Source organism: Sorex araneus, chromosome 2 (genome assembly GCF_027595985.1).
Source record: "Sorex araneus isolate mSorAra2 chromosome 2, mSorAra2.pri, whole genome shotgun sequence".
Lineage (NCBI taxonomy): Eukaryota > Metazoa > Chordata > Mammalia > Eulipotyphla > Soricidae > Sorex > Sorex araneus.
In genome coordinates, this window is record NC_073303.1 from 247,637,927 (window position 1) to 247,653,332 (window position 15,406).

At 43.2% G+C, this 15,406-nt stretch overlaps 1 protein-coding gene across 1 annotated transcript; it reads left to right on the forward strand.

Annotated features, from left to right (window-relative positions):
- Positions 1 to 511: 511 nt before the first annotated feature.
- LOC129401834 (vomeronasal type-1 receptor 4-like) lies at positions 512 to 1,483 on the forward strand. Its single transcript, XM_055124739.1, has one exon. The coding sequence runs from the start codon at positions 512 to 514 to the stop codon at positions 1,481 to 1,483; it is 972 nt and encodes a 323-aa protein (XP_054980714.1).
- The last annotated feature ends 13,923 nt before the right edge of the window (positions 1,484 to 15,406 follow it).

Consider the following 15,406-nt stretch of genomic DNA (forward strand, 5'->3'; position numbering starts at 1 on the left):
ACTCAACAAGATACTAACTTTACTTCTCTGGAAATAGCCAACTGGCTTTACAAATATAAAAACAACAGGATTCAGAGATAGTACAGTGTGGAGGGTGACTGCCTTGCACATGGCAGACCCGGGTTCGATCCCCTACATCTCATAGGGTCCTCCACGCATACCAGGAGTGATCCCTGAGTATAGAGCCAGGAGTAATGGATGTGTAATTCTGATGGTGACTAAAACACAAAACAAATAGAAGCAATAATTCCTCCTAAATTATGTCGATAACTCTTTAAAAATTCTTTTTGCATTAATTCTTCATTTTCTGAAAAATTACAGTGCTTTTACACATTCTACTGACATAATGGGTAAGTCACATTCACACCAGCATGAAGTGACACTTCTCTCAAGTTCACCAACCAATCTGTTATTTATACTTTGTCTAGGTCCTCATCCAACGAACAAGGAAGCGATGGACACAGTAATTCTACAAGATACAGTGTGGGGAGTATTATTTTGTTTCCAATTCATGATTGGTTTTATTGGAAATTCATCATTGCTTATGCTATATGTCGAAACCTTTCTGCAAAGAAATAAGCCAATAGATTGGATATTTACCCACTTAACTTTTGCCAATATGATGACAATTTTATTTGCCGGGTTTCCGGAATTAATCTCTTTCTTTGGAATAAGAAACTTTCTGAATGATGCTGGTTGTCAGGCAATTTTATTTTTTTACCGAGTGGGCCGGGGTCTTTCCCTCTGTACCACATCTTTCCTCAGTGTGTTCCAAGCCATCGTGATCACCAACAACCATGCTCAGTGGGCGTGGTTCAAATCAAACATCTACACATGCATTTCTTCTGCCTTCCTCTTTTTCTGGGTACTCAACATGCTGATCTATATCCGGGTCATTTTGACAGTGAAGGCCCCATTTAATATTACTGGAATTGAAGACTTTTATAACCAAAACTACTGTATAGCACGTGATGCTGAGAGGAATAGAGTGTCTGCATTCCAGGGACTAATGACTATAAGAGACCTGCTGTGTGTTCTCCTCATGATCTGGACCAGCGTGTACATGGTAAAGTTCCTCTTTAACCATCGCAAGAATGTCCGGCACATCCTTAGGCACAGTCTCTGCCCACAGTCCTCTCTTGAGATCAAGGTCACCCACACCATCCTGGTGCACGTGAGTTGCTTTGCTTTTTTTTACTGTATCAACTGCTGCCTTACCATTTATGTAGCATACCGTCATGATATACGAAGGTTAGGAAACATTGCTATTTTTGTCTCTTCCTGCTATCCAATGATCTGTCCTTTCTTGCTGATAAAAAACCTTCGAGGCCCCTTCCTGAACTGCACCTTTGGAAAGATGAGGAAATCTTCACAAACCACTGCCGTCAGAGACTTGAAAACTCTCATACCAGCTGTGACACAAAGTTCTCAGGATAGAAAAATTCCCCTGCAAAGGTTAAGTGATTGCAGTTTGGAGAGATAGCCCAATGGGTTGGGTACTTGCCTTGCACATGCCCTGCACAGGGCCAGGAGTGATTCCTGAGCATCAGCAGGTGTGACCAGGGATTAAAAAAGGGGGGGAGGGGATGTGATGTAAAATGAAAGAAAATAACATTTTTTAATTATTGAATCAATGTGAGATACTAACAAAACTTTCATGATTGAGTTTCAGTCATACAATATTCCAACACCCAACCATTCCCCTTCCAGTGTATATTCCCCACCACCAATATCCCCAGTATCTCTCCTGCCACTGACCCTTCAGCCTGCCTCTATGCCAGGCTCTCAGGCTCTCTCTCTCTCTCTCTCTCTCTCTCTCTCTCTCTCTCTCTCTCTTCCTCTCCCCACCTCCTCCGCCCTTTTGGGCATTATCATTTCCAATATAGATACTAAGGGGCCATTATGTTTGGTTGTTTGCCCACTTTCAGTACACATCTCCTATGCAGAGCGATCCTTCCAACTATTATTGCCATCATCGTCCCTTTTCTGTCCCAACTGCCCTCCCCTAGCCCTTAAGGCAGGCTTCCAAGTGTGGACCCTTTGTCCTGACCCATGACAAAATAACGACGTATATGGACACGTCTCCAAGTCCACAGCTCATTGTACATGCTGAGAAAAATGAAGAGCTGAATTGAATGAAACACATTATAGAAAGCTGCACTTACAAGAGGCAATTTTTCCCAGGTTTATTGGGTTACTCCAATCACAGTGCTCCCATTCCTCTGTGTTTCCCTGTAACCTCATTCTTTTTTTTTTAATTTTTTTTTTTTTTTTTTGCTTTTTAGATCACACCCGTCGATGCACAGGGGTCACTCCTGGCTATGCACTGAGGAATTATCCCTGGCAGTGCTCTGCTTTGGGGCAGGGGTTGGGGTTCATGATCGAAACATCCGAAATATGTTGGTGGGAAGGTGCAATAGTGGTGAGATAAGTGTTTGAATATTAGATGTAATCAAATATTGTGAACTACTTTATAAAATAACAAAAATAACCAAAAGAATCCTCAATCAGGGGCTGGAGTGATAGCACAGCAGGTAGGGCGTTTGCCTCACACACGGCCGATCCGGGTTTGATTCTCAAAATCCCATATGGTCCCCTGAGCGCCACCAGGAGTAATTCCTGAGTGCAGAGCCAGGAGTGGCCCCTGTGCATTGCAGGTTGTGACCCAAAAAGAAAAAAAAAAGAAGAATCCTTAATCAGTGAAGTAGTTCTGGTGTGCAACTAACATTCTCAATAAACTTCACAACACTCCCCTAAAGACAGTTTTTTGGAGCATTTTCAGTGGTTTATTCATAACAAACAATAGAAATTAAACTACTTTGGTTCTGCTTTGAGGCTGGGTTGGGGTTGGGGATGGAAACATCTAAAATATGGTGGCGGTGCCGCTAACGGAGGAAATATCCTTCTTTCATGGTCTCTCTCCCCTCCTGGAGGAGGCGTGGTGTCCGACATTTTGTGGGTCCTTTGGGTAGGTATGAACTTTGTGGCACGGAAAAAAAAATGTGCTTTGAACTTGAAACAGCCGCGGGACACCTGGGCAGTCTCAGGCCGGGGCCGGAGCTCGGGCTCCGGCCGAGATTTGACCTGGGTCGCCATGCCTTTGCACAGCCACGTGGATGTAGAACGAGCAGGAACCAGAGACAGCTTTAGGACTTGGGGTTCCAGCGAGTGCTTGCAACCATGTATGCAGACTGTGAACTAAGATTTTGCTACGTGCTGTTCCAGGAAGGGAAATGATTCATTTTCCAACTTAAATCTCCCTGGACTTTATTACTATAATACAGAAATTGTAAACCGCAAGGCCGCTACCGCGGCCGCACAACTTTTTATCTCTTCATTCCATCAGTGGAAAACTTATTATCAAATATGTCCTTGTCAATAGAGCTGTATTCTTGGGGGATAAATTCCAACAAAATTAGTGAGTCTGTGTTGAAATTCCAACAACAATAGTGAGTTTTGTGTTGAAATCTGGAATGTAATCAAGGTAAAGAGAAAAGGAAGTGAAATTATCAGTCATGCAGGGGGGGTTGGGGGGGTGAGGGGTGGGATGTATTCTTTTTTGTTGTTGTTGTTTTTGTTTTGTTTTTGTTTTTATTGGTGGTGGAATATGGACACTGGTGAAGGGATGGGTGTTTGAGCATTGTATAACTGAGATATAAGCCTCAGAACTTTGTAACTTTCCACATGGTATTTCAATAAAATAAATTAAAAAAAATAAAAAAATAAAATATGGTGGCGGGAAGGTCTAATGGTGTTGAAATTGATGTTCGAATATTAAGTGTAATCAAATATTGTCAACTACTTTAGAAGTGTAAAATAAAATTTTTAAAAAATAAATAATTTTTAAAAAGAATCAGATGTGCACTAATTGGTCCTTAGTGATTTATTTTCTGTTCCTTCTATTTACCATTCTCAAAGGTTTGTTTGAATAAACAATGTAAAGTAAAATGCTTAAAACAAGTAACTATTTTTGACACCGAGCCTTTCTGTGTTTTATTTTGATCCCTTACTGGGGAGCAGGGGTTGTGCCCGGTAGGGTCACCCTCTCCGGAAAACTCCCGAGGTACGGGTCCAAAGGTTTGGGGTGCACTTCAGTATTCAACTTCAGTGTTGGGGGCCACCAGGATTGGTGCTGCTGACGCCACACTCATCGGTGCTGACGAGGGGAGGCAGGAATAAAGGGAACCCAAGTTGAAACTTGGGTCTTTTGCCAGCCTGGCCCACACCCTAGCCCGTTGAGTCATTTCCGAGGCGCGTGGCGACGGTTCAAACCCATTTCTGGGGCTGGAGTGATAGCACAGCGGGTAGGGAGTTTGCCTTGCACGCGCCCAACCCGGGTTCGATTCCCAGCATCCCATACAGTTCCCTGAGCACTGGCAGGAGTCATTCCTTAGTGCATGAGCCAAGAGTAAGTAACCCTTTGCACCCCCGGGTGTGACACCCCCCACAAAAAAAACAACTAAAACCCATTTCAAATTCAAACATAAACCAAGTTATCAGCGTTCATCTTAGGCGTGAAGAATATATTTGCTACAGTTGAAATAGCATCAATTGAAGCTTCTCCCCTGAGTCAAATGAAGATACATGACACACCATTTCCCTTAAATCCAGACATCCCGATTAAAATATAATAAGTTGAGATCAGCGCATTAGAGTGGGGAATCAGGCTGGGCTCTGGGCTCCAGAATCACGACTAAGTTAAATCATTAAGTTAAAAATAACCCAACTTAAATTCTAAGAAACTAAAAAAAATTATAAGAAATTGACAACGTTTTAATATGATTTCACTCAATTCCCCTTCCCTACCCCCCCATGAAGTCGTCATAAACAAGATATTGACAAACGTCTCTGATCCGGAAATTAGATTCTCGCTTTGTCCAAATAAGGGATGGAACACCGTTGGGTAGAGCATGACAAGAAAGATTACCCCAAACAAAATTAAATTTAATTAAAATAATTTTTTTATTTTAAAAAAGATCCCTACCTAACTCGGGGCATCGAGCACTATAAATCAGACAGTTTTGAGCAGGAGATAACTGCTGGACAGGCGAGAAACGGGCGTTTCACCCTGAGTTCTCAGTTCCGAATCTGGCACCTGCCCCCACAGCAAAAGCATTTCAGACACACACCCCTCCCCGGGGAGACTGACCCTGACCCAAGGGTGGCTCTACCTGGACTTGGGGAGCAGGGCCAGGAGCTGTCAGAAGGAAACTGCCCAAGAGTTTCCCAGTGAAGACCCGAACCCAATCCCTGATACTGGCAGTATAGATGTCTCTACCGACCTGGTCCACACAGCGCTGGTCACCAGCCACCAAATCCGACTCGCCCCCCAGAACTTCACCCTTTCCTCCCTGGCCACTCCAGGCCAGAGCAGCCCCCATCCTGCTGACCTCTCATCTGGGGATTCTTGGGATTCCTGGGATGCTCGGGATGCTCGGGATTCACTGTGCAATTGCCTAGACCTCATCCTCACGATTCAGAGTCCGCGACTAACTGCCTGAATAGCAAGACAGGCAATGAGCCAAACCCCGCCCCAGGGACAAAAAAATACCAACGGACATGCCTCCTATTGGTTCACGTTGTGACCCGCTCCTTTCTCATTGGCTGTTGCTAAGGCCCAGAGCCACACGGACCAGTTTCTAGGGGCGGGCTCAAAGGCACGTACTGCTTAACCAGGAAACCTTTGTGCTCCTGTCACCAACTGTCACTGGGGCTGGCTCCAGCCACCAGCATCTCTTCTCTATCCTTAGAAGCTGACCCTTAGGCTACAGACCCTGTGCTTCGTCAGCGGAGCTAGTCCTCCAATGCCTGTTTGTAAGCCTTTCCGCATGTTTTGCAAAGCCCAGAACAAATACCCAGACCTTGGCTCTAATTCATTACAGGGCCTCAGTGGAACCTGTATACCGGAGTTTTAGGAAGAAAGATCAACCTTAGGACATTTGAAGTTTAAGTTTAGCTAACAAGATCTGCTCTAGGTTCCATAAGATCCACCTGCCACATTTGTATTTGGGGGGTTATCACTTTCTCACTGAGGAACTTTCTACAAAACTTGCCGTGCACGTGGCCAGTCCGGACTTTGAAGTGGGTATCGGCACAGCGAGTGTTGATCTACCCATTACAGACGTGGCTCCCCCAAACCCTGTGACCGCGGCTCAAATAATGAGGAATCTCAGACAACCCTGCCTTTCCTCGTTTCTTTCCTTAGCATTTCTGGTTCCAGATGCAGGCTGACAAAACAAAAGGTGACTGACAGTTACCAGAATTTTACATTCAAACTAATTCATGCAGCTCCTCCATCTTTGCTTTCTTTGATCTTGGAATCTTTTTAAAATTTTTTTCATATTATAATGAATCATCATGAGATACAGTTACAGACTTACAAACTTTCATGATTGCATCTTGATCTTGAAATCTTTTGAGGGGAATAGAGTGTGGTTTGTAGGAAGCTCATAGCTCTTGGCGTGTTGTATGTAATCCCTCAATGTAATACTCAGGACGATTAGGTGTTTTACAGTTGTGACTGAGAAGTTATGTGTTTCTCGATATACATTGTGTTATTTTGTTCAGCTTAAATTGTTTGTCTTGGTTACAGTAGTGTCTCCAAGGTCTTCTAAACCTGTTCCCTTTCCCTGGCAGTGAGGCAAGCCAGTAGAGAAGTCCAGTCTTTGGTCCCAAAGCAGCCCCCAGAAGCCTGATGTCTGGATCCCCCTCTGTCAGTGCAGTACCTAAGTACCTAGACTCAAACTCACTGCATGCTTCAAGGGTGTAGCTAATAATACCTTGAATTTTTCTTTTGTTTTGAGACCTCACCTGGCAGTGCTCAGGAATTACTCCTGGTGGGGGTCAGTAGATCATATGGGATGATAGGGATTATGCTCAGATTAGTCACATGTAACGCCACCACCCTAACTGCTGTACTATCACTCCAATGACTATATGTTGGATTTGAACTGGAAAATTCATTATCTCTCCATAAGATGATAATTTCTTTTTTTTCTACGGAGAAACCTGTCTCTGAGGGGCAATATGGTTTCCCTTCCACCTTTACAATTACAGTCACAGATTGTCTTCAGTAAAAGTGACATTGGTGTGGTAAGAACTGGAGTCGAAATTTATAAATTTATTTTTTTATTGAGTCACAGTGGGTTAGAGCATTACTAAATTGTTCATGATTGTGTCTCAGCCACAAAAAGTTTCAACACCCATCCCTCTACCAGTGTAATTTCCCAGCACCAGTGTCCCCAACTTTCCCGCCCACCTCTTCAAGTTATCCCCAACCCCAGCCTGTCTCTATGGCAGGCACCTCTCCTCTCTCTCTCTCTCTCTCTCTCTCTCTCTCTCTCTCTCTCTCTCTCTCTCTCTCTCTCTCTCTCTCTCTCTCTCATTTTAGGCATTATGGCTTGCGATAGAGATGCTGAAAGGTTATCATTTATATCCCTTTACCTGCTTTCAACACTCAGCTCTTGTCCAGAGTGATCATTTCCAACTAGTTTTGTCATATTGGATCCTCCTCTATCTTAACTTCCATCCATTCCCCACACCTCTGACCAACCATTGACCAGTCCTCCTGGCTTGAAACTAGTCCATTTAGATTCAATTAAATTAGAGCAAGACCGCTTTACCCAGGAGTCATCTGGTCCTATTTTCCTAACTGCAGGTCTCAGGGCAGTTTAGCTTTTGTGATTTTATTTTTCTGCTGGACCACAGCCGATCCTTCTAGATCTCAGAGACAGAAACACTGTTTTCCTCTGGTTAGAGGTTGTCTCCTTAAGACATTGCCCTACTATCAGTATGTGTGTGGCCCCATAAAAAAAATAATACCATAGATGTTATTAACAAAGGCATAAGAAAGATTGAAGACAATGTACACAGAAATTTCAGGTCAGTGATGTCCATCTATGAATATAATGATGGATACATAATATGAATTTCTCCAAACATATACAAAGTATAGCATCGAGAGTGAACCCTGGAGCCAGACTGATGCGGGTTGTGTGTTTGTCTTATATGTGCTGACCTGGGTTGGATCCCCAGTATCCATGTTGTCCACCCGTGCACTGCCAGGAGTAATTGCTAAGTGCAGAGCCAGGAATAACCACTGAGCATCACTAGATGTGACACCGATAGATGATGATGATGATGATGATGATGATGATGATGATGATGATGATGATAATAATAATAACAATGTCCAACTTCAGAAATGTCTTGATGATTGCTAAATGAAGCAAGTCAGAGGAAGGATAAACACAGTATGATATCACTTGTATGTGACATTTAGAATAACTTGATGAGTAAATGCAGTGCTTTAAAAAGGTTGGTCCTCCACTCAACCTTAGCCCCAGGGTAGAGGGAGGAAAAGGAAAGAAACAGTGGAGGGAAAGGAGAGAAAAGACAAATGAGCAGGAATGGGGGCCAGGTCCAGGGATTCAGCTACAAAAGTGTCATTAAGGAAAGGTAGAACCAAAAATCCAAACCACAGTGTCAACAACATTGAAATTAGAGACCCAAACTTTCACAACCAAACTTAGAAAGCTGCTTGTCCAGAGGGCAGGGCTGGAGGTGGGTCAGGGATATGGGCAGGAACCTGAGAACGTTTGTGGGGATACCTTGGGACTAGAGGTAGCTAAAGGTCAACTATGAATAACTTTGGAAATCATGGTGCTTTAATTTTTTTTACTGGGTTGATTGGAAAATAAAGTTTAAAAAGAAATGCCTTTGATTATTATATTTCATGGAGAAGAAAGTCAAAGTGAACGGAGTATATCAAACTTAAACGTTTCTGCGCTTCAAAGAAACAGGGGCCCAAATTAAAACCTTCCCTCACTGAATGGGTGAAAATATCTTCACAGCATTCATGTGACAAAAACACAAATATCCAAGATGTGCAGACATTTGCAAAACTTAGCAACAAAATAATACACTCAGAACTTACTCCTAGCTCTGTACTCAAAGATCACTCCTGGTGTCTTTGAGGACCAAAATTGGTGCCGGGGATCAAACCCAGGCCAGCTTCGGCAATGTGCAAAGCAAGCTCCCTTGCCACCATCTAAGTAATCCAGCCCCTGTCCACATAGCTTTAATGGATGGGTTCAGGACCTCTGAGCCTGCCTGGAGTGATTCCTGAGCAGAACCAAGTGTGCCACCCTCTCCCCCCAAAAAAACAACAAAACTACAACAACAACAACATATCTTCCCCTTTTGTACCGTGCCTTTTTCCTGGGTCTCCTTTGTCTTCTGATGTTGTCCCACAGATCTCTCAGGCTACCTACCTTCAGATGGATCCAATCAGCCTTGCTTAGCCTAGGACAGGCAAACCTCACTCAACTTTGACCCCTCAGCCTGCCAGTTAAGTATCTTCAGATCCAAATATTTAAAAGAGGGCAGGAGCAATAATACAGCTGGGAGGGCACTTGCTGTGTGTGTGGCCAACCTGGGTTCAAACACCAGCATCCTCTATGGTGCTCCAAGCCTGCCACGAGTGATCCATGAGTACAGAGCCAGGAGTAAACCCTGAGCACAACCAGGTGTTACCCAAAAATAAAACAAGACAAAACAAACAAGCAAACAAAAACCTGTTTAAAGAATGGATAGGCAGGAAAGAGTCTGCTATACCCCTAAGAAGTCACAGTATTAGACATGAAATTTGCCACAAAATAAAATACAGCGAGGGCTGATAGAAAATTTTGTAAGAGAAGTATGAAGCCAGCAATTACCTCAAGCATTATTCTACATGCATTTCACTGCTTCATTCACTATAAATAGAATCACTTGTCCATTGCACTGAGTTGCCAAAGATAGAAGGCAGAGATTCAATTGTTTTCATTTTCAAAGGATGTTTCTTTAGATCCTTAGTATGGTCTGGCAATGTGAGAATGAGTGACAGTCCAGTGGGTAGGGTGTTCACACCTTGCAGGAGGTTCGATCCACAGTATCCCATTGGTCCCCTGAGCACTGCCATTCCTGAGTGCAAAGCCAGAAGTAACCCCTAAGCATTGTCAGGTATGACCCCGAAATAGCCAAAATATAAATTAAAAATTAAATTATTTATATATGATCTAGTGATCCCATTAGAATTCAGGTTGATAGTTTTTATCCTTAAGAATTATCATTTATGCGAGCTAAAAGTAGACTATAGACCAAACATGATGACAACTTACTACCTGTATTGCAAAACATAACATCCAAAAGGAGAGAGTAAAAGGGACTGTGCCTGCCACAGAGCAGGGGGCAGGGGATAAGGTGGGGGTGGCCGGAGGGGTACTGAGAACATTGGTGGTGGAGAATGGGCACTGCGAAATGATGGGTACTCGATCATTGTAAGACTGAAACTCAAACACGAAAGCTTTCTAAGTCTGTAACTGTATCCCAAGGTGAGTCATTAATTTTTTTTTAATTTTAAGAAAAGAATTATCATTTATAATTCTTCTTTTCCTAAGTCAATTCAGACTTGACTGTTCCACAATAAATCCCAAATTGAGAAAAGCAATTACTCTCCAAAAGTTGTCAGAGATACTTGATCAGTTATGAGAACTTTTGATTTCTCTGCGAGTAGCCAATTATGCCCAAGTTTGCTTTCTGCTCTGCTCCTGCAGGACTCTGAGGACTCAGGCTGATGTCATGGGAAAGTTTCTGAAGTGAACACCTGAGGGGGACTTGCATTAAAAACTTTTCTAAATTGATCCATTTGCTGCTCAGACAGTAATTTGTGGGTCCATGAACACTTCAGAAAGTTTCCTGAGTTCCAAGTGACAGGGTCTCTGGGGACCAAGTCACTGGTGTGTTTTATAGCCCTGGATTAACACACAGGCATTCACCCGCAGCCTGGCAGAGGGTCCCGTCAACTTTGCCAGCTTCAGACTCAGTAAGTACCTCCTGTCTCTGCTCCTGCTTGAAGGGAGAGACAGGGATTTTTCTTTAGAAAAATTCCCTTTCCTTGGGCTGGAGAGATAGAGCAGGGGGTAGGGCAATTGTCTTGCACTCAGCTGACCTGGGTTCCAACATCCCCGACATTCCATAGGGTCCCCCAAGTACCGCCAGGAGTATTTCCTGAATTCAGAGCCAGGAGTAACCTGAGCATCACCAAGCGTGTGATTTTACAAAGTAAAACGCTGGGGCTGCTGCTGTTGCTGTGATGCATGTGTGCATTCGGTGGCCTAGAGCCTCCTCCCCGCGTCCCTACCTCCCCAGGACTCCCCAACAGAGAGACAGAGAGATAGGGAGAGGGGGGAGCACAGTCTGATGGTGAAAATGGCCCCTTTAATGCAGAGTTGCTAGCATACCTATAGAACATCTGAAGGGGGGTTAAGGTGAGGACATAGGTGTGATTGGTCATTTACAGAAATAAACATTTGGCAGAGGAAATTCTTTGCAGAGATCAACTCAAGATGACACTCTGTCTTCTAGGGATGTTGTTTTGATCTTACGCTATAGTTGTGTAAGTTATAAATACTTGAAGTTTTTTGGATAAACACAGTAAGAGACAAAGATCCCAACACTTAATTCTCTGGGCTCTGACAGCAAGTAAGGCTTTTACCATAAATCCCAGACTAAGTACTCAGGCCAGTTCAGCTTTTCCTTCCCCATGGGGGTCTTGTCTCCTAGGTTGTAACAGCTCGCAGCAAGACCATACAACCATACATTGATGCCTTTTAGAATGTCCCATTTCAATGCTGGGTAGCTTTGTCACCCGTCCTGGGTCCATCTCAGTCCCATGGCGGGACTTCCCTTTTGGGGTCTTAGAAACTACAGCAACTGAAGCCTGAGTCAAGTAATTATGACCAAATAATTATGCCCAGGAGCAGATATATCTCAGATTCAATCTAATCCCAAATATTAGAAGCATAGCATTAATGGTCTTTCTGTGTTTAACCAAAGAACATTGCTCTATAGTAAAATATAAAAAGGCTAGAGGGGAGAGAGAAAAGCAGGTAAAAATAAACAGCACTTCAAATACAAAGCAGCATGAATTAAAAGTTCAGAATTACCAGAGAGTTTTGGCTTACAAGTAATCAAGACTGACTTGGGGAACTGTGACAGTGAGAGGTAAAGTATAAGGGGAAGGTTAAGGATAGACTTGAACCAGATTAGGGCTGCCAGCAAGAGCATGTTAAGCTTCTCTGGGAGAGAGAAAGGGGGCAATTCACTGATGAAGCCTAAAGCACTTAGGGTTAATATCCAACACAGAGGAAAGGTTGAAGATAGACTCTAACCAAATTAGGGCTGTTAGCAAGGGCAGGGGAAGCTTCTCTGGGAGTGTTGGAATATTTCCCCTTTTCCAGCTGCCTTCTGGAGTTTTGTCACAGAAACCTTTTGTCACAGAAACCTAGCTGATCTTTGACCCCGCAGATCTAAGGTGCTAGCCAGGTTTGATTTGACATTGTAGATTCCAGGCTGCAGCCCAGCCTGGTCTTTGGGATGTAAATCCGAGTGCTTTCAGCCCAAAGAAGGCTTCCCTTTTGTTTTTGTATCTTCTTTCCGGGGGGCCTAGATTAGCAGGCCTGCAGATACAAGAGAATTATGTTGCCTCAATGTTCTTCCTGTAAGATCTTTTGGTGCTTTTGGTGACGTCAATGTATTGTGCCCTTTGGAAGGGCCATGATCAATAAAAGGGGTTTGGAGAGAAGGTGAGGGAGCGGAAAGTGTATAGAGGGCGGACAGGTGTAGAGAGGATGGAGAGTGTATAGAGGGAAGACTGGAATAAACTGCAAGTGAGACCAACCATCATGGCTCCGTTCCTTCCTTCCCCTGCCACATCTTCGCCATCAACCTCCCCGGGGTGGGGGAAGCGGCCGGAGGCTACCGAGCTCGGGTGGCGGGAGAGACAGCTGCTGCCCTAGGCCCTGTGCCTGGCTCGGTGCGGTGAGGCGTCCCTTCCCTCGCCCGAGCCTTTTCTTTTTATTTTTATACAGGGAGGAGGAAAGGGGCAATTCACCAGTGAAGCCTAAGACACTTAGGGTTGATATCCAACTAAGTGTGACGCAAAAAGACAAAAATAAGGGGAGGGGTTATTTTTCCTGATATTATTTTTGTGGGACACGCTTTCTAATGCCAAAGTCACCTGAGTTTCTATACTCACATCCCTTTATACTCATGATATTCTGGGGGGTTTTCTTCCTTGTTTTGTTTTTTGCTTTTGAGTCACACCATGTGATGCTGAGGGGTTACTCCTGCCTCTGCACGCAGGAATTGCTCCTGATGGTGCTCGGGGGACCCTATGGGATGGTAACTGGTCAGCTGTGTGCAAGGCAAGCAGGAATTACTGTGGTCATGCTCAGGGGATACTGGGGGTGGAATCCTGGTCTGTTGCATGAAAGGCAAGTGCCTTATCCACTGTATTATCACTCTGTAGCACTGTAGCACTGTCCTGCCATTGCTCACCAATTTGCTTGAGTGGGCACCAGTAATGTCTCTATCGTGAGACTTGTTGTTACTGTTGTTGGTATATCAAATACGCCACAGGGAGCTTGCCAGGCTCTACCATGCGGGAGGGATACTCTCAGTAGCTTGCCTGGCTCTCTGAGAGGAACGGAGGAATCCAACCCTGGTCGACCAGGTGCAAGGTAAACACCCTACCTGCTCTGCTATCGTTCCACTAGCCCCATCAATTTATGATTTTCTTCTCTGCAATTTGAACCGCATTTTTTTATGCTTTACATTCTACTATTCTTTTCCTTTTATTTAGCTTTGGTTGTTTGGGGGCTACACCAGCGGTGCTCAGGATTACTCCTGTTCTGTGCTCATGATCACTCCTGGTGGGTTCCGGGGACCCTTTATGAAGCTGGGGATTAATCCCAAACCCACCACGAGCAAGACAAGCGCCCTCTGCACTGGACTATCTCTCTGGCCCCTTTATTGCTCTTAATTTGTGCTTTCATTTAAAACTATTTTAAAACTTTACGATGACCAAAACTAGCTCTTAGAGTAACACATATACCAATTTACTAAGAATATTTACATCCTCATTCTTCACTTTTACAGAAACTCTGGTCACCTTGCCACTCTGATTAAACTTTGTTTTCTGAGTTCACTTTTCTGTTATTTTTCTTCTACCCACCTCTTCATGTATTTCTCTTTGACATTGAACTATTCTCCCAAATGCCTTTTTTCCCTGCATTCTTCTTAAATTCTATGGTCTAGTAACCAAAATATTAGAATAATTGGGGGCTGCAGCCACAGTGTAGCAGGGAGGGCTCTTGCCGTGCATGCAGCTAATGCAGGTTCAATCACTGACTGCCCAAAGGGTCCCAAACCCACCAACCCACTGTTAGAGAGCCAGGACTAAGCCCTGAGTACTGCTGAGTGTGGCCCAAAAATAAACAGAAGAAGACTAGAACTGTCTAATCTAGTTTAGCTTACTGCAATGATTTTAGGGTTGTTTGGGGATTTGTTTTATAAATTTTAGAGTTTTTAATTTTGGTAAAGATTTTCTATCACATTATCAGATGTTCTGATTCATAAATATTTTGTGCATTTGAATGTCTTTTTCTTTCATCCAAAAAAATGTTTCTACGAGTTTAAAAAGATTTGACCAACAATTTCTTGCACTGATTTGAATTATTTATAGTAGTTTTGATAAAGCTAATCCTCTAATTTTGTAACTATTTTATCAATTGAGCTGTCATAATGATGTTTTTGTTTGAAGGTTTCAGTATTAACCGATGTAGATCGTTCATTAATATTGGATAAAGAAATACAACAATTTATCAATTTCAATATAAAACTTCTTTATTTCTTTATCATATTATTGAAGATATCATAGAATGTAGTAAGCTGTGATTGTTGCTATTCATACTTACGACCTAAAATCATGAGTTTGGCAACTTAATGTATTTTGTTATAATTATCTTTAATCACTAAGTTTTCTCATATCATTCATTAATATTGGATGAAGAAATCTAACAATTTATCAATTTCAATATTAAACTTCTTTATTTCTTTATCATATTATTGAAGATATTATGGAATAAAGTGAGCTGTGTTTGTTTCTATTCATACTTATGACCTAAGATCATGAGTTTGACAACTTAATGCTTTTTGTTATAGTTATCTTAAATCACTAAGTTTTCTCTTATATTCATAGTGCTCTATAGTACAAAATTATTTTGTTTTTGTTTCGGGCCACACTTGGTGGTGCTCAAAGCTTACTCCTGGCTTTGACCTCAGGAATCACTCCAGGCAGGGTTCAGGGGATGATAAGGGTTGCCAAGGATCAAACTCCATCAGCTTCATGCCAGCACAGCGCCCTCCCTGCTAGGCTGTCACTCCAGACCTATACAAGACTTTTGGCTCTTTGGTTGATTGGTTTAGCTTTTTGGGCCACAGCCAGCAATGTTCAGGGGCTTCTCTTGGCTCTGTACTCGGGAGTCACTCCTGGAGGTGCCAGGGGACCTTATAAAACACCACA